General features: G+C 43.3%; 1 protein-coding gene and 1 long non-coding RNA gene across 2 annotated transcripts; one reads left to right on the forward strand and one right to left on the reverse strand.

Annotated features, from left to right (window-relative positions):
* LOC121201853 (voltage-dependent N-type calcium channel subunit alpha-1B-like) lies at nt 1–25,125 on the forward strand. Its single transcript, XM_041068602.2, has 7 exons — nt 1–3,637; nt 6,826–6,932; nt 7,373–7,506; nt 9,627–9,753; nt 11,680–11,793; nt 20,000–20,818; nt 22,491–25,125. The coding sequence occupies exons 1-6, from the start codon at nt 3,610–3,612 to the stop codon at nt 20,003–20,005; spliced, it is 516 nt and encodes a 171-aa protein (XP_040924536.1). The 5' UTR covers nt 1–3,609; the 3' UTR covers nt 20,006–20,818; nt 22,491–25,125.
* Nucleotides 25,126–25,144: 19 nt separating this feature from the next.
* On the reverse strand, nt 25,145–26,422 carry LOC129603389 (uncharacterized). Its single transcript, XR_008693192.1, has 2 exons — nt 25,942–26,422; nt 25,145–25,509 (listed from the first exon to the last, which is right to left on the reverse strand). It is a non-coding gene; the product is annotated as an uncharacterized LOC129603389 (long non-coding RNA).
* Between the last annotated feature and the right edge of the window lie 247 nt (nt 26,423–26,669).

Raw genomic sequence — 26,669 nt, forward strand, 5'->3', positions numbered from 1 at the left:
CGCCTGAGGTGCAGGTTGGGCCTGGCTCCTGCCACTTGAACTCGAGCCAGTGGCTACAGGTGGATGCGGTGGAGGTTAAGCTCACTCATTAGCACAATCTCTCGCAAAGTGCCCAGGCCGCTGGCACTGCCAACAAATTACCGGGCCAGCCCGCACGTTCTTATGTTGTTGGCTTGAGGCCTGCAGCAGCGCTACAGTCTGAGTGAGCTGATTTAACTGCTTCGTTGGAGCATCATCAAATTCAGTACTTCCCCCAAGGTCGGCTCCGGTAAACGAGCCAATACCCCAGCAGGAACACTGCTTTGCACGCTACACTGCAGGCCATAGGCTGAGGGTACAGATGCACTGCAAGTCCATCTAATAGCTTCCACCCGAAGCTCCAGCAAGGAAATGGTAGGTTTTTGACGAACCTCTTGCCTAAGTGTATGGCGAAGAGAACCATCTAGAACGTGCTCAATAAATTGGTCTTGAAGCAGCACCTTAGAATTAGGCACCCCGTCGGGAGCCTGTTGTTTAACTTGCGCCATCAACGCCATAAGAGCAAGAGAAAACTCCTGCAGGGTCTCGCCTTCAAGCTGCTGCCGAGAGAAGAAACGTTACTGCCATGCAAATAGGATTGAGTACAGCCATACAGTTCTTTCAAAATAGCAAGAACCTGCACTGGATCCCCCCGTACAGCACCAGAGCAAAACTTAATTTCCTCCCTGGCTTCTCGGTCCAAGTGATCGAAAATGAAGAGAGCCCGGTCAGCAGCTGAAGTGTTGAGCATGCATAGACGCTTCAACCTCTTTGATCCACTCAGCCATTTCCAAACCCTACAGTACCTACCATTAAATGTAGGGCACTTACGGTCGCTAGGAATGATGACCAGCCGCTCCGTTACAGCGTAACCTGTAGAGGAACTGCCAGAGATAATGAACGAGGGAGAAGCAGCCCCACTAGCGCTTGTACCTGCAGCATTCTCTTGCCGAAGATGTTCATTGTCAGCTTTTAGCTGTAGGATTAAGTCCTTTAACTGCTGCACCAGCTCCGCCATGTTGAGCCAGGTAAACTGGATAGTAAATAAGAACTCGCACCAACAAGTTAGTTAAAAAAAAATTCAACGCCGCCGCTGCTGCTGCCACGGTATTCAAACAATAAAAATTTGCTTTATGCAAAGTTAAAACATAAAAACAAAATAAAAAAAACATCTGACCCTTTATTATGCAATGACCAATAGAGAAATAAGTCAAATGAATTCAAACCACACCATGCATGGGAAAACAAATATCAAAAACCAAACCACACCATGCATGAGAGAAAAGATAAAACAATAAGATAAAACAAAAAGTACAAAACCATAAAACAATGCTTTGGAAAAAATAAAAAAAATAACTAAATGAACCAAAATACCAATCGCACTGTTAAAACCACAATAAAATCAAACAGATTGGCCCAAGTGTTAAAAACAGCAGGAGTCAAGATTATTAAAACCAGCAAAGCCGCATCGAGACCGTCGAACGGCAGCAGCAGTCGAGATTATTAAAAACAGCAAAGCGGCATCAACCCGGTCGAGCGGCAGCAGCGACAATGCCAAGGAGGTCGAATCAGCTGACCACAATATGCAGTGATCAGCACGAAGCCAAATCCACTCCGTCCTCCTTGCAGCCAACAAGCGCCAGCCATGGTGCATCACCCCGACCTGCTGGCACAGATATAATACGGTTAAGGGCCAAAAGCAGCTGGGGGACTAAAAGTTGACGTGCACCTACCGCGCTCCAGCTCCCGTAAATCCCACCACACTTGATCAGAGACCAATGGTCCAGGTGTGAGTCCGTTCTAATACACAATCGCTCATAAGCACTGCACATAAAAGAGATCCAATGCAGGTCCAACCTGACCGCCTTACTTACCAGCTGTTTCTCTCTCTTGGCACAAGAGTGTTGTGTTGTGTTCACTAACGAGATTGTGTTACAAGGAATGTTCTAAAAGTGCTGAGAATTCATCTATGAGGCTGATAGTTGTAGGGAGCCACATCGGTTGGAAAAACAGTAACATATCATCATCCTATAAACTCATTTTGTGTTTTTTTGTTGATATTCCAGTAATTCCTTCAGGCTCTAATGGCTTCAGCTAAAGGTTTAATAGATATTGCAAATAGCAATAGAGTGGGCAGATCATTTGGTTCCTCTATGCACCTTGGTGATGTTTGGCTATTTGTTCTGACCATGGTGTTTGCTGAGGTGTATAGTGTCACGGCGTGGCAGACCTACATGCAAAGCGGAGACAGAACTTGGAGGTTAACGGTGATATCGTAGTCAGATAGGCATAGGTCGGTACACAACAGTGGCAGCTAGATACTGGCTTGGGTCAGGCAGTCGGTGGTCAAAGACAGACTAGGTTCAACACTCACGGAAACAAGATTGGAGGCAAGGCAGGAAACAAAGTCAGGATAGCTTCGGTCATACACGGCTTGGCACAAAGATCATAACGCTGGAATGCTGGCTACTACTGGTGCTTAAATGGTGGAGAGTAATTACTGAATGCTTGCAGGTGGTGACTATAAGTAAAGCAGGAGCTAAGACAACCGGCCAGCAACAGGAAGTGGAAAAACAAAACAGGAAGTTGACATGAGCAATGGCTAAGAGTCTGTGACATATAGTATTTGGATCCAGTCTGTAAATGAATTACAAATGCCAAATTTATGCAGAGTGGCTTTACTCTGGTTTACCCTGTCAAAAGATTTTTCTGCATCTAAGGAGATGATGAGGACATAATCAATTAAGTTGATCAATCTGTTCATATTGTTTGTTGACTGTTGGCCTTTAAGCCTATTTGGTCAGAGTAAATAACATATGGAGTAGTTTTTTCTAGTCTTCTAGCAAGTGCTTTACAGATTATTTTTAAATCTACATTAGTGAAATTGGGAGTGTATGATGTCTTCCTGGCTTTTGGAGCAAGCTTATAAAAGCTGAATTCATATTTGGGGGTACAGAAAACTGTTGTTTAATTTGAACTATCAATTGGTAGAATATGGGTGCCTGGAGCTTTGTTATTTTACATCTTTTGAAAAGCTTTGTGTAATTCTGCTAAGGACAGCAATGTTTTCAGAGTTCTTATTTGTTTTTCTGTTAACTTTGGCAGTTCTACTTTATTTAGAAATGACTTTATATGGCTTTCACATCCCTGAAAGTGTTATTAGTTATTATTAGTTAAAGAGTTATTTACTAAAATGTAATCTATATGAGCGTAAGAGTTGTGAACTGGGGAAAAGAAGGTGTATTTCCTGGAGGTGGGGCATCGAGAACACCAGGTGTCACAAAGTCCATAATAGTCCTGTTTCACGGTCTGCTGATTGCCAGTTCCTGTTGTTCACAGCCTGTCCAACTTTGGGTTACATACTCAATTAAAGTCCCCTACAACTATAAGTTTTGAATTAGAGTAAGCAAGTTTTAAATAACTTGTCTTGTGAGTAATTATTGTTGTTGGATGAGCTGGTTGCTGGGACAGAGGTAAATCCTACCTTTTCCTCTTTGGTCTTCTACTGTAGGTGTTGTAGCCCAGCAACTATCTGATGCCATCTTAAAGAAGGAGTTGTCCACCGTGTGGCCCAGCCTGTCTCAAAACACCATGGATCTGTTGGTTACACCACATAAACGTATGCATTTCATCTACATTTTATGTTTGCAGCTATACATGTTGTATGTTATGTGTCTGTGTGAGACCCTCAAGTACAAAAACTTTTTTTTTTATTGTGAAAAGGTTCAATATTTTAGGCCTAAAGTGTCCCAGTCTAATCTCAGTTTAGTCTCACCTTCTAAGTTTTCATTACTTAAATAAATGAACTTTTAAATGATGTCATCATGTATCACCTGTATATTAGGAGAGCAGCAATTTGATTCAGTTCCATTTGTAGAGGCCCGGCTGTCTCAGGGGTGGCCTGACTTGGCCATGGCCCACCCAGCTGTAAGAAAGGTGGAGCATACAGTATATAGCAACAATATGCCAGCCTGCACATCCATGGCAGTGTTTAGCCGAGACAGACACATGTATACCACTCTATTCTCACCCTCCGCGGGTGGTCTCATCCACTTTCCAAGCTTGGGTCCTCTACCAGAGGCCAGGGAGCTTGAGGGTTCTGCGCAGTATCCTTGCTGTTCCTAGGACTGCACTTTTCTGGACTGAGATGTTGGATGTTTTTCCAGGGATCTGTTGTAGCCACTCCTCCAGTTTGGGGGTCACTGCCCCCAGTGCTCCGATCACCACAGGCACCACTGTACCTTCCGAGCCTTCTCCAGTTCTTCTCTGAGCCCTTGGTATTTCTCTAGTTTCTCATGTTCCTTTTTCCTGATGTTGCCATCGCTTGGTATTGCCACATCCACCACTACGAGGCAGCGACTGACCTGAAAGATAAGATCATGGCGAGATTGAATAGGCAATCCCAAAGACAACTACAATGGCTAAGTGAAGTTCCATCAGAAAGTCTTATGGAAGATGTGAATGCAGCATTGAGAACAATCACAGAAACCAATGAGCTGATATACGCTTCAGCATCAGTGATCCTAGAGGTGCTTGGCTATAATGGCAACCATGGGAGCCATGAGAAACAATACCCACCATTGAAACGAAGGTTGGAAGCAAAAATCAAGGCAGCTCAGAGGGAAGTGAGCCAAATGACAGAGGCCCAGAGAGGTGCAATGAAAAGACAGATGCCCAAGAGGTACAGCCAGATGCCCCTACCTGAAGCACTCAAAAGTGCCAAGGGAGGGAAGTGAGCCCAATGACAGAGGCCCAGAGGGGTGCAATGAAAACACCGATGCCCAAGAGGTACAGCCAGATGCCCATACCTGAAGCACTCGAAACTGCCATGCAAATGCTACAAGCCTTGGCCAGCCGCCTAAAGAGATACACCAGAGACAACGAAGCCAGACGAATAAACAGGCTGTTCGCAACACAAGCTGCGAAAGTGTACTCTCAATGACAGGGTAATAACAGCAGAGCAGACCCAACAAGGCTGGAAACTGATCAGAACTGGAAAGGTATATGGGAAAGGGAGGCGTCACGCAATCCCAATCCCATCCAACTACCAGCCAATAACCTGTCTCTCCACAACATGGAAGCTCATGTCAGGCATCATCGCAGCTAAGATAAGTGGGCACATGGGTCAATACATGAGCGAAGCACAGAAGGGCATTGGTAAGGATACCAGAGGAGCCAAACACCAACTCCTGGTTGACAGAACAGTCGCCCAAGACTGCAGAGTGCGACACACCAACCCGTGCACAGCCTGGATGGACTACAAGAAAGCCTATGACTCAATGCCACACACATGGATCACTGAATGCTTGGAGCTGTACAACATCAACAGAACTCTAAGGGCCTTCATTGCAAACTCGATGAGGTTGTGGAGAACCACCCTTGAAGCCAATGGGAAGCCACTTGCCCAAGTATCCATCAAATTTGGCATATACCAAGGAGATGCACTGTCCCCACTGCTGTTGTGCATAGTTCTGAACCCGCTCAGGCCCCGACATATGACGTGCTGAGTGAATGTCTCAAGCAGTGGAGAATAGAGGATGAGATGCTGGAAGAGAGGCCATCATGGGATGTACCACCGGAACATAACTGAAGTGGCTAATCTCAACAAATCCTACCAATGGCTTGAAAGGGCCGGGCTTAAGGATAGCACAGAGGCACTCATCCTAGCCGCAAGGGAGCAGGCCCTGAGCACCAGAGCCATAGAGGCCCAGATCTACCACACCAGACAAGACCCAAGGTGTAGACTGTGCAAAGAGGCCCCTGAGACGGTCCAGCACATAACTGCAGGGTGTAAGATGCTGGCAGGCAAAGCATACATGGAATGCCATAACCAAGTGGCTGGCATAGTATACAGGAACATCTGCGTGGAGTATGGACTGGAAACCCCAAGGTCAAAGTGGGAAACACCTCCCAAGGTGGTAGAGAAGGAGCGAGCCAAGCACTGGGGGCAGTGACCCCAAAATCGGAGGAGTGGCTACAACAGGTCCCTGGAAAAACAACCGACATCTCAGTCCAGAAAAGTGCAGTCCTAGGAACAGTAAGGATCTTGCGCAGAACCCTCAAACTCCCTGGCCTCTGGTAGAGGACCCGAGCTTGGAAAGTGGATGAGACCACCCGCGGAGGGTGACAATAGAGTGTGTGTGTGTGTGTGTGTGTGTGTGTGTGTGTGTGTATACAATTCTGGATGCATTCCGAATTGGAACTGTGCCCTTCTTCTGAACTATAATTTGCATCTTCCATCTGGGAGCATGCAAGTTCAGGAAGCGGGTCAATGATGTCGTGAGCCATAGAAGCATAGGGGAGTCCACAGCATACCACAAATGCATCATCGTCAGTGCAAACATGGACAGAAATTTTAAGGGGTTAGTGGCCACACCTTGATCTGCCTAAATGGATGGAGTTACTGAAGGCACCTACTGTGGTACAAAAAGACGCTTTTTCTGAACAGTAGCAGCCAGATCCACCCCGCGGTTCCCCGTGTTTTTTTTGGTGGAAAACGGGTTCAAATGGCTCTTTGGGAGTTTTGGGTACCCAGGTTAGGGTAAGGGGGTAGGGAAGGCATTATGTCAACGGAGGTCCTCCCTTTGACGTAAGTACAAGGATGTTTGTGTGTGTGTGTGTGTGTGTGTGTGTGTGTGTGTTTGTGTGTGTGTGTGTGTGTGTGTGTGTGCGTGCGCATGCGTGTGTACAAATACATACATTAATGCTATTTATTGAGTCAATTACATTGCTCATTATAATTTCCCGCAATAACCTGTAATAAATAACTTCTCCTTCATTGATTCATTCTTCTCTCCTCCTCCTCAGCCAATGAACTGACAGTGGGGAAAGTGTATGCAGCACTGATGATCTTTGACAACTACAAGCAGAACCGAGCACGGAGGCTGCAGCTGCAGTGTGTTTTAGGCTCCCAGGTACAATACTCTGTTGCTTGCTGCATGCATCGAAACAACACACAATGCATCTGTTGTCTCACACAGTGACTGCCTGCCTGCATGCATACGCAGTCAAATAGACAGACAACAAGGGGCATTTGTGTCTTCCAGCCATTGTTGACAGCGAGAACACACCGACCAATCTTTCAGTTGAAAGATGGATTTTTGTTCTACATGCACACCTGCATGTTTGTCTCTGCACTTTGACACATATACACCAAAATGTACCACAGTACATACATGACTGTGAAAAAGGAATATTGTGGCCCTTGTCTTTATGTCTGGTTGGTGATAAACACCAGCTGTCAGACATGGATCCCACAATATTCTGCCTGCTGCCTTAGCATGTTGCTATTTCTCCTTTACAGTGCAAGGTCGGAGTTCTGTTTAAGCCATTGCTGCCTCTGTCTCACATGCAGGAGAAAGACCTGCCTCCTATGATATCAAACAGCGTGAAGCCTCCGAGGATGCTGCAGCACCAGCCTGCATCTAATGCCAGGTCACAGCCACAGATCAGGCTTAGCGCCAGCTCCCTGGACAATAGAAGCACAATGTAAGTTTAATGCTTCAGTAAATAAAGCGAATTTAAGCAGCGCATGCATGAATGCAGGCAGTTATTTTCAGATGGAGCTTAACAGCATAATTTAACACCAGTTGTAACGCCATTCTGACTGCTGCTGAACTGATCTGATACTTCCATCTTATTACATGAGTAAAGAATTAGAACATAGGTGTTAACCAGTGATGTGCAGTCAGGGGAGGCGGGACCTCACCTTGCCTGACAATACTATAACGTGACTAAAAAAACGTAAAATAAAAATGCATTTCTGTCCATTGATCTTGTTATTCACCTTATAAAATATATTTCTTATATTTTAAACATTTTCCTGAGTAAAAATGGTTAAATCTGCGCATTTCCTGATCTACTGTAATATGGTGGGAAACTGGAAGTGAGGCGTCAGCGAGGGGAGCCTAGGCTCGGTGCTGAAACTGTCAGTAAATGGGCAGATACAAGGCATAATCCCTTTCTGTTTCACATTTTGTCTCTGCCTGTATTTGCAGCCTTCAGACGGATTTATTCCACACCATGAGTTTGTACAACGTGCCTAATGTGTTTATCGATGTTTTTGTGACATAATTACTTTCCTGGTCGCGCTACACAGAAAACTGGGGTAAGGCTGGACAGGACTGCGCCTCATCCAGAAGGGGGCGACATACTGAATGACACAAGTAAAACAATTCAAGTGCTTGAGAAATAAATTTGAACCTTGAGTGAAATATTTTATGTTATCCTGATAAAGAGCAAACCTGTAAAACTGATTAAAGCAGTATTTAAGTTTTAAAAACAACAAAAACTTCACTGAGGGTTAAGATTGAACATCTACACCTCTCTATACTTTAGAATGAGTACAAATTGTGAAGAATACTGTACATGGAGGCTACAGTTCAGGTCTCTTACTGCTATAAAAGATATGTGCCTTCAAGACCAAATATGTCGTGTTAGGTGAGATAGGAATAATGATAAAATGTGCAATGTGGCCAGTATTAATACGCATTCTGACAATTAAATAGTGAAAAATACACATTTTTAAGGTATTATGATAGTAAAATCTGACTCCAGAGGACTTTGTGCCTGACCAGCCATGAACCACTGGTGTTAACATAAGCCAAATATATATTACTAATTTAAATTCTTTGTGGCAGTTTGTCTCTCACCTGAAAAGCAGCAGGGTGGAACAATGATTAGCCAGGTCAGAAAAGAAGCAGCCCACTGTGGGAAAGATTAGCACCCTGGCAGCAAGTCTAAGCCATTGTGCCAACTTATCATGTACAGTATCTTATAGTACTGTACACATTTTGACTCGTACAGACATATTTCTAGACTAATTTTATTACATTACACGTAGAGACATGACATGATTGTTACAAAAAAGCTACATTCAGTTTTTTGAGAACGGAGAACTGTATTAAAATTGTTTCACAAACATGACTTGGTTTCATATGCTGCTCAATTTCGTGTCAAGCATTCTTCCCTGTCCGGGGTCCAGTTCATGTGTGAACAAGGCTTTAGAGTTTACTGACTCATTTAATCATTCGTATTTCACTGCTTAATCTTCATTTTGTCTGAATAAACATTTAAGCAGTGCTGAGCTTGCACATTGTCATGTTCTGGGTTTTTGTTTCCGGTTTTTATTCTGAAAGGCCTTCTGTTTCTGACCACACTTTGTTAGTTTCCGCTTCATGTTCCGGTTCTCATTACGCACACCTGTTTCAGATCAGTCATTACTCACCTGTTTATAATCACCAGTAGTCACCACATCCAGTTGCCAGATTGTCGCATGTAAGTCACTACATTCCAGCGTTTCCTTGATTGCCTACCTTGTTTGAGATCGTGTTTCCGTATCTAACTCCTGACTCCTGCCTGTTCCTCCTGTACTGCTGCCCGAGATATTCTGTATGACCTGGACCGTCTGTACTACGATTGTGGATTAAAAATGTGATTTTACAACTCCCTTCGTGTGTCAGCGCTGTGCATGTGGGTCCAGTACCTGCGCATAGCGGGATTCCGTGACACACATACTGTATTTAGGTCCCACCAACACCTTCGACATTAACCTATGATTAAATATGATGACAAATTTGATTTACAGGTTTGTCTTTGTAACCACCTAGGCAAGATCACGATTGCAGTATCAGGGTGTTGTCTTCATGGATGACAGAGAAACAAAGCAACGCTCCTGCAACTGATACTGGGTCCAGAGGCCCTTCTGAACATTTTATGGACAATGCTGTCAACCAGGTACTGTACATGGACACATGTGGTAAAATGAGACAATGTACAGATGTTCTTTTCATCTGCTATTAGGCAATAAGGGCAGCAGTGACCGGTGGTTGGATTTCTGTTCAGACACTGAACCGCGAGTTACACCCTGGTGGAGAAGCAGTGCTAAAGCACTTTGAGTATATGCAAACCAGTACCATAGTTACCATTTAGTGCCTTATATTTGGTAGCAACTGTTAAAGAGTCGCAAAACAAGCTTGTAATACTCAAGCATACTTTCTTTATCATTATCAAGTGTTTTCTTGGCTAGCGTAGAAGCTAGCTTACTTTCCTGCTATGGTTCCTCTCCCTCTCGCTCTGTTCGGTGCTCGGTGTGTCTTTTGTTTAGCTTATCCTCTGCCTCCTTTAGTGATGGTACTGGTATCTGTTATAAGTGTACACTAATTTTAGATTTGAAGGCGAGGTTGTTAGACTTAGAGTCTCGGCTTCGCACCTTGGAGAACAGGCCAGTTAGCCAGGGCCCTTTAGCCGATGCAGAGCCTCCTAGCTTAGCTGCTCGCAGTCCCTCGGCAGGCCCCAGGCAGCTGGGTCATGACTGGGTGACCACTCGTAAGAAACATAGCTTTAGACAGGCGCCCAGAGTTCACCACCAACTACCTGCTGAAACCAAACAATTTAGTTAAGTTAAGCACCAAATTAATAAATGCGGATGTACCTTAGGCAGACACAATCATAACTAAACAATTGCTGTACTGTGGTTTACCTGTGAATGTAATACTAATAACAGTGTTAAGGTATGTGCACACACTCATACAAACATATACTTACATATCATATACATACACATATGCATAAATTATCCTGTTTATCAGCTCAGGTGTTGAGTGTCCCACTACAAGGTTAGTAAAGCTGTAGCTTAACATTGTTCACCCAGAGGGTAAGGCAGATGTTGGTGCATGAACGATGCCACTTGTAAGAACGAGGGTGATGGGAGGAGTTCGGCCACTAAACCCAACAAGTGGAGGGAAGAAACGCAGTAGCCAGGGAGCCCACACACCTTCAATTCCAGGAGGGCACCCACAGAGAATCCCCCAGTCAGAGCCCCAGAGACAACACCTGAGGCCAGAGTGGACCACTGTGGGTCCATGAGAACCACAGGCAAACACTTCCCCTAGTGAGAGGTTCGGCCTGAGAGAGTGGAGTCCGAGGACCCACAGTTCATAGGGAGCCGACTATATCCCCTTGAACCCCCCCCCCCGGGCCCGCAACACCAGGCCGGAAATTGGTGGGGGCCGGCGGAAAAGAGACTACCCAGGCAGTGGATCCACGTACTGCAGGCGAAAAACGGGCCCCCCACACACCAACCACACCACACGCATACAAACTGACAAAGACCCCCTCTTTGTCTTAGTTATCGCATAGAGACTGTCTGCTCCCCGACCACCTAAACTATACAAGTCACAAACAAATCAAAGAGGAGTGACTTACCAGAATTTAATAAATAAAACGGTTCCTCTTAAATAACAAAGTAACAGTAAGTTAATAAAGTGTGGTTTATTTAATATCAGGTCTCTCTCATCTAACTCCTTGTTATTAAACGACATAATAAGTGACCATCACATAGATCTGTTCTGTCTCACTGAAACCTGGCTGCAGCAGGATGAATATGTTACTTTAAATGAGTCGACTCCAATGAGTCACATCAACTACCATGTTCCAAGAAGTACAGGTAGAGGTGGGGGAGTAGCAGCAATTTATAATTCAAACTTATTAATTTACTTATTAATTACTCCTAAACCTAAACATAGTATAACTAATTTGAGAGTCTCATTCTGAGCCTTTATCACCTAGACTCCAAAACTCAGAAGTCAGTTGTGTTTTGTATTGTGTATCGTCCTCCTGCTGCTGTATTTGAAATACAAAGCTGCTTTGATTTGTGTGCAGATCCAGGAACAAATGAAAACAAAGGAACCAGGTGGCAACTCGACTGCAGTGACAGCTTTTTGTCTGGACCAGGCTAGAGCTATATCTATGCCCCGTCTCAGTGCTGAGCTGCAGGTAACATCTGATTGTCTCAATACTTGTTTCCAAACCTAATGTTTGACTTTTAGTGTAATAGCTGCTTTACTTTAATATAATAACTCAACATTTAAAGAAAACAAAACGGGTTCCAACCAGGGTTTATTACAGGCGTTGGAGCGTGTGTTACGTCTTTTTGGCCTATAGGTGGCGATCAGCCCCCGTACTGCCCCTATGACGCCGTACTAAGATCATGTTATATGGGCCCAGAGTAACATCAGAATGTCTTGGTGGTGTAATGGTTAGTTATTGTTTAATAGTCTTGACTCGTCAGTTTTTTTGGTCCCTGGTTCGAATCTCGGAGGAAGCAGAAGTTCTAATTACTGAACAATCAGAGTTGTTTTATTTAATGTTTACATTTTGCCTACAAGATAATAACAAATGACTAATAGGGCTGGCTGTCTGTATTATTTAGCAGATGATTATAGTATTTAGTATGTTAGTATTTCCAAGTTATGTCAGTTCAAAACCAAAATAAGCAGGTTTATTGTATGCTTAGACAGACCGAGTGCGCGCTCCCACGTACAGCGTTCGATTTGATAATGATATTATTCCTGTGGGAGATTTAGATGTCGCAAATAAATCTTTGAAAGCTCCGGTAAATAAATATGTTTTACGAAGTTTACGCAGTCTGTGGCGTTCTTGTGTGCTTTGGGAGAGCGTTCCACAGACTAGGTGCAGCTGAGCGAATTGTCCGATCACCTCTTGAGTTTTGTCTTTGGCTATATAAGTGTAAAACAGTCCTTATTACTCATGCAGAATCAATATATGCAGAACAAACAACTTGCTGCACTAATGAGTATGAGATCTGCTGAGTCCTGGCATTCTGGCATACCATAGAGAGAGTTTAAAACAATTTATTTATTTTTATTATATAAAATCCTCTACAAGTTAGCAGTGGTAGTCTGTCCGACTTGTGTGAACTACCATAAGAAGAGCGATTAAAAAGTGAGATGAAAGGTTTTCATCCAGTATAACCGTTAACATTTGTAAACACACTGTGTGTCTCTTCTCTTAATGTGCGCAATCAACAAAGACTGGGCAGCAGGGCGACACGGTCCAAATACATTCTAACCGTTTGATTTTCCCACCAGAGTAAAAACGACTTGTTTTCTCATTTTCTGTTTTTTCCTCAAAACGAGAAAATCGGAAACGGCTTCAAATCCAATTCCAGGTGTAGTTTTGAAAAGACTATTTTCAGCTCGTTTATTCGTTTTTTAACACGGTGCTGTGATTAAATTCTGTTTTTCGCTTAAGAGAAACGAGGAAACGGATGTTCTTTGTATTTTATTCTCTGGACAACTTAACCAGAAAACGGCTTGATTTCAGACGATGTTGATTGGAAAGGAAAATATAAATCCATTACTTAAGTTGCCCTTGAGCACTGGCTTCCTGTCGTCGTTTACTGTGTTTCAAAATAAGAGTCCCACTTTGTTGCGTGTTTAGACACATTAACAGGTCCTCCGATTCTAAAACATTCTAAAACGATTCGTCTCGTTTTCCCAGCTTTTACTCTGGTGAGGAAATCAAATTTAGAATGTACACGGACCCGAAACACCCGACAATACTTTAACACGAGGACGTACTGTACAGCAGCAACTTCAGCAATTGACAACAAAAACTAGCGCGCATTGACAACTTGATCCAAGTCATCTGCCTATGAATAAGGGGCTCCTCAGCACCAAATCATTGGAACGTCACATCACTGTCTGCTTCAGACAGTGACACCACTTCCCCGATTCTCTCGTTGCCTGCATTAGCACATTCATACATTTCTGGTTAAGCTTGATCTGGACACATTATCTGTCACTCGGGCTCTTACATTTCATTCAGAGTCAGAGTAAACTATAGGTCATTGCGGTTTGAGTAAATTTTAAGAGTTTGGTTTCTCCACCAACTTAAAAGTTGCTATAACAAAAGAACAACTTATTTTTTCGTTATCTGCTTTTTTTTTCAAAACAAAAAATCAGCTTTAAATTCAAATCTGTGCCTTGTGTCGAAAAAACAACACTTGAATTCCGTTTGTCGCTCATATCAAGAAAAATGAAAATCCAGTTTGTTTTATATTTTTTCTTTATGACCAACAAACCGGAAGACAAGTACAGATATACATACAAAATACATTTATAACACGGCTTGATGAATAAATATAGATTCCTATTTTATGTTATTATACTTATATTGTTGTATTGGATTAGCTGGAGGAGGGACTGTGTCTCTCGGCTGGCCTGGGAACTGTGTAAAGACATCAGCAGCTTCGGCAATTGACAACAAACACTAGCGCACTAGCGAGCAAAGACGCATAATAATCTATAATATTTAAAAATTAACTACTCTACATTTAATGATACAATAACATGACATCGTTTTTTGTGCTTAATGTGCAGACACAGATAGACATGAACAGTCGGACCTCACATTTTTGTGCCACCTAGTGGTTAAAATGAGACTAGCACCCTGATTTTTTTCAGCTTGCTGCAAGATTAAAAATCCTTAGTCGGGGACGCACCCGTTGCGCTGTGGTGGAAATTTTCCATAAAGAAGCAGATGAGAGAGAGTTGTCCTTTTGTGCGATTTATTGAAATAATAAAGAAAATAAAAATAATGGGGAAAGCAAATAAAAAACATGGATGTTGATCGTGCACATCAACAAACCAAAACCAGCTGGGGAAATCAGTGCTCACACCACGAAGGTGTGATGCAAAGAGCCCACGATCCTCAAGTTGCTTCTGCCTTTTAACCCCTTTCTCTGGCTCTGGTGGAATGTCTCTCTGCAGCAATGGAATTGTTTTTGCCACCTTATCTCGCTGTGAGTGAGAATGTTTGCTTTCTCACTTCTGCATCATCATGTCTTGTTATCCAAAGGAAGGAACACCGAGCTTCCAAGACAAGATGCATTCGCTTTAACAGCCTTGGGTCTGGTGGGGAGTCAGATAGGATGGAGCCAGAGTCCGGGTGTAAAAGACAAACATATATCATAAATTATTAGTCAGTCAAATGGAACATCAGATGTTTAGACTTGATGTACGTCAGGGCACAAGAGATTAGTTGTTTGTGTAAGAATGTTCAGTATTGCACCTAACCAGCACATGACGAGTGTGTTGGATAAGAAACAGCACTAAGGTAAAATTTTTCCATTACATTTCCCCCTTTTGATTACACATTAATCAAACACTAAAGTAATAAAATTTTCAAACATTGCATTTTGTAGTAACAGCCCTTACAAATGAAACAGTGAGTGTATTACAGTAAGTCAAAATTCAAAAATACACCTTCACATAAAACTTAGGGATAAAAGGTTGTGAGCTGTTTTGGTGGGTAGTTATACAAGAATAACCTCTGTATGAGCATGTGAAGAAAATAAGTCAATAATCATATTTGTATCAGATTATATTTTGTGATCAGATAGCCTAAGACCATCGTCAAAGTCATTAAGTGAATTGGAGTTGGGGTTTTTGAACATAGTGCATTGTGTCATTTGATACGAAAGTGTTGCTGAGGTCGCACGCATGATGAGACCTCTAAACAGGGGGATAACTTCTGGATCTTTAATTGTACATTTGGGTCTAGAATGAATTTGAGAATCAGGGATTTAACCAGAATGATGATGCATATTTCCGCTTGTGTTGTCTTTCATCTGTAGATGAAGGATAAAAAATTTTTGTAGCAGTGAATAAAGTGATTGTGAGCAAATTAAACACCAAGTCAACTGTCAGGACTCGAAGCAGGCGGCGGACCCACATGCACAGCACCGAGGCAGGATAGTGATTAAACACGGGTTTATTGCAATAAGCAGAGTAAGGTCCAGGTCCAGGTCATACACAAAAAATCTCGGATTTAAACACAGACGGGGAGCAAGCGATCTCAGGTCCAGTAGACAGGCAGGGTACGTTACACAAGTAGGCTCAGCAAAAGTACAGGCAGGGATAAGACAAACTCACGGTCAGTAGTTAGTCCAGGGTCAGGCAGGATACACAAGGCAAAACAGGAACAAAACACGAGGAACACGAAACACGGGAAACTCGGAACGCTCAGGAAACTCGGGATATTCAGGAAACACAAACGAAACTCGGAACTCTGAAGAAACACGACAATCTGGCAGGGAACTAAGGACACAGGAGCTGACTAAATACACAGGTGAGTGATTAACTGATTACAGACAGGTGTGGGTAATGAGCTAGGGAGAACAGAACTGATAACAGGAAGTAAAGCAGGAACAGAAACAGAAACAGAAACCGGGAGTGCTACCAAAATAACACCGGAAATGGAACCTGGAACCAAAATAAGACAAGGAAACAACAAGAAACAAAACCCAGATCGTGACATCAACTTTAGGATATTTAAACTCAGTGTTGTGAATTATGTGAAATTTTCTCATTCCAAAGTAGTGTGTAAAGTTACATAGAAACATCATATGATCAAGGCAACAATCCAAGTAACATAAAGTGAAGTCTAACACAGCATGGTTACAATTGATGCCTTGTAACAATCTGCTTCTTCCTGTTGAACAGTGGCGTTAGATTGTTTCCAACCTATTTGTTGACACCTTGACAGTTCGTTGGGGTTCTTCAGGTTGTGATCAGCTGATCACAGAGACACTTGGGATTCGTTTTTACCGCCAGGTTTCCTCCCAATGTCGTCTGAGTCACTGTCACTCCTGTGATGTGAAGAGTCTACACGTCGTCCAGCGTCGGCAACTCAAGACTGCTCGTGTGTGTGTTTTCTCAGGAGCGTGTGTGTAGATGTATGGTCTGATAGTGTGATTCATCGGCGCCGCTTCAGGCGGCGCTTGGCTCACACCTTTAGCTGAACGGTCAACGCAGCCTCGCCTCAGTGCGTGTGTGAGCACAGCGAGGGTCGTGCTTCTCAGTTCTTTTCTTTAGTGGTGGTTTTCTCCGTGTGATGTAGATGGAGGGTCGTCTGTTGGATCCGGGACCTTCCCGGATGGAGTGGATCCAAGTCGCTCTCTCTGTCATCTTTACAGCCGCGTGGGTCGTCAGAAGGACCTGGAAGGGGCTTCACCACCGTTTGGAGTTCCAATGCTTCCTCCTGAACTCCTTAACGACTGTGCAGTCTCCTGGTTGGATGGTGTGTAGTGGTCCTGTCGCCTGTTTTCACCTGTTGGGAAATCTGAATTGTGGGGAAAAAGTGTTTGGGCGGCACGGCTGCCATCAGGCCCAAACCAGACTCCATGGCTACAGGTGGAACTATTCGTCAGCCAGAGTCTGCGTTCCTGTGAGGTAGAAAATGTTTAAAGCACAGGGAGATGAGGAAGGAAATGATAGAGAGAGTTGGAGAGAGGGAACAAGGATCAGGAGAGGAAACAAGGATCAGGAGAGGGAGGGGTTGTTGGGCAGCGACCTTCGCAGCAGCATCTGCAGCTGCATGTCGGCAGAAACAAAGTCTTCACTGATGGTGTGAGCGGGACAGTTACAAACAGCATTCGCTGTAGGCAGCAGGACAGCGTCCAGCAAAGCAGAACCTAATGATGTGAGATAGGTTTGCAATCAGACTTCAAAAGCTTCCTATGCTTCCACAGAGAACCAAAGGGTCACAAGCATGTGTGGAGTCTGTGTAGATGGTAACAGACTCTCCTTCTGCTAGTTTACTAGCTTCAGTCAATACGATCAACTCTGCAGCCTGAGCAGAGTAGTGTCTTAGCAAAGCGCCAGACTTCAAGACGGCCTCTTGATAGTAACGTATATAACAACTATAACTATAACTATAACTCACGAACAACTAGAAACAAAAACCCAGATCGTGACACCCAGGAGGTGGCTCTAATGGACTATGCCCTAGAAAAACCCATCCAGAACCAACCACACAAACACCATCATCACCACCACTGCCGTCACTGCAGAGACAGAGACAAAGAAAAAAGGCAAAGACTTTTGGATCCACCTATGGATGGACACTCACTCAGCTCTACTGGTTAGTCAACACTACTTTTATGAAAATAAAAAGTGAGCACACTGTGTAAACACACACACAAATTTTCATAAAATTTGTTAATGGAATTTACACAAACCACATAAAAATCTACATGAGATCCCTGTCTCATGTAGACTGGAAGAACACCTGTGTCTCATGTATCTCTGTCTGTGGGAGAACATGTTAGGACTCAGGCGTCCATCCCTCTAGGGGGCACTCTTGGTCTGGAGAGCGCACCCAAATTCTAGTTCAGTGCCACGCTGCATCACCGTGTTTGTTGGATTGAGCCAGCTTGCCTACTGTAGATTTACCTGTCTCGTCCAGCTCGCCTACTATGGGTTTACTTGTTTTGGTTCCAGTGCCAGCCCCACATGTAACTCCACTTCCCGTTCCAGTCGTCTGCGTTGCTGAATCATTTCCTGTCCCTTTGGTCTGCTTCGCTGAACCTGTTCCTAATTCTCCTTAATCTGTTCCTGATGAACCCTCCAATTTGCCTGGACTGAGATTGGACACAGACGAAAAGACCTTTTCCCCAATTGTGTGGTTTTGTTTGCACGAGCTGGTGGAGAAAGTCACCGATAGTCCAGACATGCAGGCCAAAAGAAAAGTCTGTCTAAACGCTATGAAATTCATTTCAGATCCTCCTGGACTTGTTTCTGTCCCAGGAATTGGGACGTTGTTTTTGGAACTAGACTCTGTTTCCTGGCCTGTGGAGAGGTTTGTACCTGTGACACTGTTTGGCATAACTCCTCATCCACCTGGTTTGTCACCTGATGCTGCTAACTCTCTTGCGTTGCCTCCCAGGAGAACTTTATCTCGCCTGTGGGCACAGGGAGTGCCGTTTGACCCCCAGCGGCTGCTAGGATGGATGCTTCCTCATCAAACTGGTTTAAAGCCCCTTTTGGTAAAAGTCTGGGAACTTTTGGTTTGTTTGGTTTTGTTTCTGACCTTCCCCACTCCTCCATCAGCCCATCCAGCTGGTACTTTTGTTTTCTTTTGTTTTTAGCGGGGCCTCCCTCGAGCCACCCTGCTAGTCTGACCCAGGATTTTGGCCCGTCTAAAATCCAAACCTGGGAGAAGAGGCTCTGTTAGGACTCTGGCGTCCATGCCTCCAGGGGACACTCTGGCTCGCTTTTCTGTTGTGGATTATGTGATTTCCTGTTTGTAATTAGTTCATTGCTGTCAGCTGTTGTTGTTATTTAAAGCCTTAGTTTGTGCACTGTCTTTGTCGGTTCGTTGATGATGTTATGTGGATGTTACCTCTGTTTGATCTTGCCATTTTGTACCTGTCCTGTCTTCGGTCAAGGTTTGTCTAGTCTGTGTGTTGTCCTTGTGTTTGTTAGATGTTCTTAGTTTTGATTTATTGATTAGTTTTTACTGCTTGCAGTGACTTTTAGTTATCCCATAATCTGTATTAGTTTGTATTTAGGTTGTCTTTCTGTGGATGCAGAGCCTTTAGTTGTATTCCTCTTTGTGTGTATTTAATAATTAAAACTATTTGCATTTACAAGTTTGTCCCTCGGGTTGTGGCATTTGGGTCCTCCCTCTCATTACGTTTGTAGGCCTTAGTAGTCCAGTTTCTCACGCTCTTAAAGAGGACAGCCAAATTATGGTTTTGCCAGTACATAACAGAACATCTGTGTCCCTTACAGCAGACAACCCAGGTATCTCTGTCTGAGGGAGAAAATCTCTGTCCCCTTGACCAGAAGCCCCAGGTATCTCTGTGACAGTAATAAAGCACTGGCAAACAGACAGCCCTTGCCTTTTGTGACTATCTATGGTGAACTATAGACGGGTCTTTTTTTTGGACACCTCAACACTGACACTTAGTTGCCTACTATGACCTATGCCTCCCCCTGACACACTATACTGTATGTACAAGGAGCATACAGTATAGATATACACCAGACGCATCTTTCCAGTTTTGCTGTGTGTGGTGAAATGTGCCTATGTGAGTGTGTGGGATGCAAGACTGCATTCCGCAGAGTCTCCGAAACCCCCTATATTGTCTCCTCATGTTAACATATTTCACATAGAGATTCTTTAAAAATGGCTGCAACTGATCATGTCACCATGTAAGTGAGGCAGAGTTGACAAACTGGGATAATTTGTAGAGATGACAGTAAAACTTTACGGTCTACACTACTTTCCTCTTCCCATGCAAGTGTTCTTTGGGATGACTTTGTTTTCTGTTAAATTTTGATTTCAATCTGGTAATTTTATGTTTTATGAATTATTTCTCTCCTTTTGGCAGTTTTAATAAGAGGGCCATCATCTGAGCCAGGGCCTGGCTGTGGGAGCAAAGACCACCACTCCTCAGTAGTCAAGCAGCGTTACTCCTGCAGCCAGGAACACTTGCACACCATATCAGCCACTGCCACCAGTTAGGGACAAGAAGTCAGCAGCAAACAGGTGGGATGGCACATGCATGTAACATTAAACAGAACACTGAATATGTAAGCTACGGGCCAGCATACGTAGATGCATCATGGTAAAGTGTAACCCCCACATTTTATTGCTTATGACTACTGCTCTGTTTTTCTTTAGTTTTAGATTCTCCTTTTTAACTTTTTTCCCCACTTTCTTATACCATTTATTATATATTTCTTTTTCCTCACATTATTTTCCATTGAATCTTGTTTTATTCTTGTGTTCTTCTTTGTCCATATTCTTGTTTTCTCTCATCACACATTTCATTTTGGTGTATTGTCTTTGCCTCCTCTTTCTGTTTCATACTTTGCCCATCCATCTATCCATGCTTTCAAGGGCAGTTGTTGGGTTAAGGGCAGTCCAGTGGCATTAAGCTCCAGCTGTGGATGCCAGCATCTCCCCCAGACCCGCCTCACTGTGAGGCCACGAGTGGCATACAATGCTGTCGCTTCCTTCCCTGTGCCCTCTGTGTCCACCCAGGAATCTTCCCATTTCAGAATGAGTGGCGGCCTATCAGAGCACACCACCCTTCAACACTGTGGGTCCTGCAACTTTACTTGCCCCGTCACTCGAATCAACTCTGAACCCTGCTTAGGCAGTGGCTGCAACAACTCCCCAGGGAGCCCAATCAGCAGCCACCTGGGTGAGATATACAGTCAGGACCATAAATATTTGGACAGAGACACAATTCTTCTAATTTTGTTTCTGTACATTACCACAGTGAATTTTAAATGAAACAACTCAGATGCCATTGAAGTGCAGACTCTCAGCTTTAATTCCATGGGTTGACCAAAAAGATTGCATAAAAATGTGAAAAACTAAAGCATTTATTAAACACAATCCCTTCATTTCATGGGCTCGTAAGTAATTGGACAATTGACTTCCATGCTATTGCATGGGCAGGTGTGGACAATTTCCTTGTTATGTCATTATGAGTGAAGCAGATAAAAGGCCTGGAGTTGATTAGAGGACTCGTGTTTGCATTTTGAAGATTTTGCTGTGAACAGACAACATGCGGTCAAAGGAGCTCTCCATGCAGGTGAAACGAGCCATCATTAAGCTGAGAAAACAGAAAAAAACCATGCGAGAAATTGCTACAGTATTAGGAGTGGCAAAATCAACAGTGTGGTACATCCTGAGAAAGAAAGAAAGCACTGGTGAACTTAGCAACGCAAAAAGACCTGGACGTCCACGGAAGACAACAGTGGTGGATGATCGCAGAATCATTTCCATGGTGAAGAGGAACCCATTCACAACAGCCAACCAAGTGAACAACACGCTTCAGGAGGTAGGCGTATCAATATCCAAGTCTACCATAAAGAAAAGAATGCATGAAAGTAGATACAGAGGGTACACTGCAAGGTGCAAGCCACTCATAAGCCTCAAGAATAGAAAGGCCAGATTGGACTTTGCTAGAAAGCATCTAAAAAAGCCAGCACAGTTCTGGAAAAACATTCTTTGGACAGATGAAACCAAAATCAACCTCTACCAGAATGATGGCAAGAGAAAAGTATGGAGAAGGCGTGGAGAAGCTCATGATCCAAAGCACACTACATCATCAGTAAAACACTGTGGAGGCAGTGTGATGGCCTGGGCGTGCATGGCTGCTAGTGGCACTGGGACACTAGTGTTTATTGATGACGTGACACAGGACAGAAGCAGCCGAATGAATTCTGAGGTGTTCAGAGACATACTGTCTGCGCAGATCCAGGTGAATGCAGTCAAACTGATTGGGCGGCGTTTCATAATACAGATGGACAACGACCCAAAACATACAGCCAAAGCAACTCAGGAGTTTATTAAAGCAAAGAAGTGGAATATGCTTGAATGGCCAAGTCAGTCACCTGATCTTAACCCAATTGAGCATGCATTTCACTTGTTGAAGACTAAACTGCAGACAGAAAGGCCCACAAACAAACAGCAACTGAAAGCCGCTGCAGTAAAGGCCTGGCAGAGCATTCAGAAGGAGAAAACCCAGCATCTCGTGATGTCCATGAGTTCAAGACTTCAGGCTGTCATTGCCAACAAAGGGTTTTCAACCAAATATTAGTAATGACCATTTTATTTTCAGTTATTTCATTTGTCCAATTACTTACGAGCCCATGAAATGAAGGGATTGTGTTTAATAAATGCTTTAGTTTTTCACAGTTTTATGCAATCTTTTTGTTCAACCCATGGAATTAAAGTTGAAAGTCTGCACTTCAATGGCATCTGAGTTGTTTCATTTAAAAATCACTGTGGTAATGTACAGAAACAAAATTATAAGAATTGTGTCTCTGTCCAAATATTTATGGTCCTGACTGTATGTCTTCCAGGATGAATCAGCCAGCCTCCTTGCCAGACCCTCATCTGGGACCACACTGCCTCCATGTGATAAGACTCCCACATAACAAGAAGAACGTTGAGATCTTCAAAAGGTACAAATTTGGGGCAACACCAGCCAAGGCTCTGGCATTAGAGCACCCCTGTATAACACAAAGTAAAGGAGGAGTGGTGCAAGCATGGCTTTAAACCAACCTTGCATTTATGAAGAATTGTGATGAGTTTTATCATCTTTTCTTTGTTTTCATTTTTACTGTATATGTTTAAAGCTGCATTTTATTACTACAGTGTCCTTGTCCAGGAGAGAACATTCAAGCAAATAGGGAAGGTTTGGCTTGTTTGGTGTTTAGTGTATGACAAACATTAAGGCCTTTGAAGCTAATAAGTCTAACATGTTACCAAATCTAAATCCTAAATTCACATTTCACTGACACACATCATCGCTAACATTTGCATGCAATGTCTAAATCTACAGTACAGTAAAACAGTGATAGCACTCACTGATGAGCTGTTGTCTCCTTCAGCTTTAATAATACCTTCAGCTTTAAAGGGCTCATATCATGCAAAATCCACTTTTTAGACATTTTGGAGCGTTCCTATGACTCTATGGGTCACATATACACACACTGAGCACGGTAGAAATGCATTTCCTGCTTTTTTCACATTTTGAAAACGTAAATTTTCTCACCCAATGAAAACAGACCACGACCTACTCTGAGACCGGGTCCCAGTTGTCGTCACCTTGGTCGGAAGTTCTCCCTGCAAATCCTGAACCACCACCCCCACAATGATCCCGAACCAAAACTGGACTTCCGCCATTTCCCCCCTCTCACTCACCGTGAACAGACCAGCACGGCAGCGCCCAAGTCCTCCCATAGAAATAGTTCGGTTCTTGGCTGTTCTAACCAACACCAAAGTCTATTCACTTTAACAAGGGATCAACAAGTGAGGATTTGTGGGTCACTTTTATTTTTAACGGACCGGTGCCAGAAACACTGCGTCAGCATTTATACGTATGTGCATTTCAAACGAGGGTGCGTACAAGTCCGTCATCCACTCACTGAAGTAAGTACATGCTTGATATTTATAATGTTTTAAAATGTTAGTTTGTCCGTTTAAAATGTAGTAACCTATGTGTGGGGCAAGTTACTAGCTAGCTATGCTAACGGCTACAGCCAGTCGACCGAGCCTTTGTCCCCTTCAAATGTGCTCATGTGGGCTCCTGCAGCCACACACCTGTGTGGAGAAAAGCTAATGACTAACGGCATCGAGCGGCTACGGGCAGGGAGCGGTGGGTCTAGCGTCTGTCTTTTTTCTGTAATCTCATACACCTGCGGGGAACAGCTGATCGTTATCGCCCTTCCAGCGGCGACAGGCAGGAAGCGGTGGATCTAGCTCGCTGTAGTAAGTTTGTGCTTGATACTTGTGATATCTAAATATGTTAGTTGGGTCTGTTTAAAATGCAGTAACCCACGTGTGAGACAAGCTAATCGCTAGCGTCGCTAACGGCTACAGTGAGTCAACCGAGCCTTTGTCCCTTTCAAATGTGCTACTCTGAGTTGGCACCTGTGTGTGTGTGATGGGCCTTCGATCGGCGACAGGCAGGAAGCGGTGGATCGAGCTTTTGTCCTGTTGACGTGCTGCCGCTCCTGTTTGTGTTGCGTTAGCCGTTAGCATGTCTTTAGGCCTTTGCACTTTAGAGCTACAGCTGGTCAATCGCTACAAAAAGAACCTGCGGATGAACGCGGCTATGTTTGTTATTACCCCGTCCTGTGTCACAGCCTAAATCAACTTGTGAATTGGGGTTATGTCATTGTTCTATCAAATTCTAACATGATTAGTTGGAATGATTACTGTGTTGTGTTGCAAGCTTAGTTGCTAATTAGTCACATCTCTACAATAACTGCTGCTTATCTGGTCAGTAACCTACAGCTTGTACCATAGCCATTATATTTGCAGTAAATGTAACAGTCTTTTCTATACTGTAGGGAGCCACATCCCAGTTACCTACATGCAAGGAGGCTGTCAAACAGAGAAATCACTGCAGACTGTTGGTACACAGGCATCTGCTGCCCAGCTCAGGAGTAAAGGTATGTAAGTTTGTATGTACCAACAGTAAGATAGGCAATAGAAGATTTTAATTGGTATATACTGTTTAGATTTTATATTTGAATTGTAACAACTGTTTATCTGTTGTTTTAGCACAGACAGGCCTGTCCTCTTGTTTGGTTTAATTTTTTTTCTGGTATTGTGTGTTCTTACATTAGAGAAGGTTTTGACCTACATAATAATGAACATTTCACTAATCTACAATTCTGATTGCAGTACCTTTTTGTTTCGATGAGGTGATGGTGAGGACAGCCACAGCTTCCATCTGGTAGAGGACTGCTTCCGCTCAGTCTTCCAAATAGTGATGAGAACAAGGATCACCACATCTCCCTGTTTACCCTACTTTCATGCATTTTGTCTGCAAGGCCCTGCAAAAGCTTCTGTCCTCAGACCCCCAGACTTCTTAATTAACTCAGTAACCTATACATTGCACATTGGAGTGTGAAGGTAACAGTTTGTTCTAGCTTTGGAGTAGTGGTGCATTTTTTTGGTTTACAATAAAGTTGGCTTTAACTATTATGTATTTCACTGAACTCTGTTTCTGAAGGGAAAACACTTTTATTTAGGAAATCATAGTATTGAAATTATATGTTTTTCTCTTTCTAATATGGTAAGCTATAAAGTTGAAGCGGCCATAAATAAAAAGCATATAAATTATATATAAATTAAAAAAAATTCTTTGAGTATTGCACTCACAAAAAACACATTTTTACTCAAATGGTAAAGGAGTTATTCCACAGGTGGTTTACATCCATCATACAATGAGTGTTTTAGTGTTTTATCCATCAGGAAACTCTGCCTTCATCTACAACCCAAGCATGAAGAGATGGCAACTCAGATTCTTCACCCTAGGAATCCTCAGCACCAGCTCACTAGCCTCTGTAGATTAGATACCTGTAACAACTTCAGATACAGAGACATATTACTGTCAGATTTAACAAGAATGACAAAAAACATAATTAAAAGCAGTAAAAATACGTTAGGTCAATATATAATTTGAACCAATGCTTTTTGTTCCCAGGTAGGTCATGCAGTGATTGCTCTAAATATTAATGCACATTTTTAAATAAAATTATGTCAGAGCAGCAGCACAAGTAAGACAAAACAGTGAAATGTGTAAATGTAAAATGTATTTATATTATTTCAGCTATGCTCTCAAACCTATTTATTTGTATAACGTGAGCTAAAGTAGTGTTATCTATTAACGAGAGTTTTCCAGGTAAGTCGTGTTGTGAATATTCAAGCTGCATAGCTGCATTTAGCATAAGCATTAGCAACCGCTAGTCACTTTGCAAATTACATAAATCAATTAAATTGAAGTAAATGCGACATTACCAATGAGACACATCTTGCATCAGCCGAAATGTGGCGACTTCAACAGCCTCCTCTTCAGCTTCAGGGTCAGATTCGGGATCGTAGACGTATGGTTCTACTACGCTACGAACCAGCTGGCTAATGTCGTGCAGTCCTGTAGTGGGTCTTCTTCTTCTGTGGAGGATGGCGGTGGATTGTATTCTCAACGTCGCACTACTGCCACCTATAGTATCCTAACCGTGCGGTGGCTCGTATGCATGGAGCCAAAAAACAACAACAACAAAAAAGGTATGCGCTTCCGCACAGAGGTGTGGCGAGCAGCTTCGCTTGCGACACGCCCAGAAAACACAGCGTTTGCTGATGGGGAGTGAAAACAACATATTGACAGGGGCAGTGTGGACGATCTAAAGAGTTTTATGGAATGAAAATTTACAGAGACCTTACTGAGACATTAAAGTCCAATATTCTTTAGAGTGAAAAGCTGTATGATCAGGGAGCTTTAATAACACACACACACACACACACGCACTTTTCTGGACTGAGATGTCGGATGTTATTCCAGGGATCTGTTGTAGCCATTCCTCCAATTTGGGGGTCACTGCCCCCAGTGCTCCAATCACCACAGGCACCACTGTGGCCTTCATCTTCCAAGCTTTCTCCAGTTCTTCTCTGAGCCCTTGGTATTTCTCTAGTTTCTCATGTTCCTTTTTCCTGATGTTGCCATCGCTTGGTATTGCCACATCCACCAC

The sequence above is a fragment of the Betta splendens genome, chromosome 19, assembly GCF_900634795.4.
Source record: "Betta splendens chromosome 19, fBetSpl5.4, whole genome shotgun sequence".
NCBI lineage: Eukaryota > Metazoa > Chordata > Actinopteri > Anabantiformes > Osphronemidae > Betta > Betta splendens.

Coding starts and splice junctions, on each gene's coding strand:
- LOC121201853 (XM_041068602.2), top strand. CDS start 3,610: ATGGATCTGTTGGTTACACCACATAAAC. Junction 3,638..6,825: donor GTTGGTTACACCACATAAAC/GTATGCATTTCA, acceptor CCTCCTCCTCAG/CCAATGAACTGACAGTGGGG. Junction 7,507..9,626: donor CTGGACAATAGAAGCACAAT/GTAAGTTTAATG, acceptor GTAACCACCTAG/GCAAGATCACGATTGCAGTA.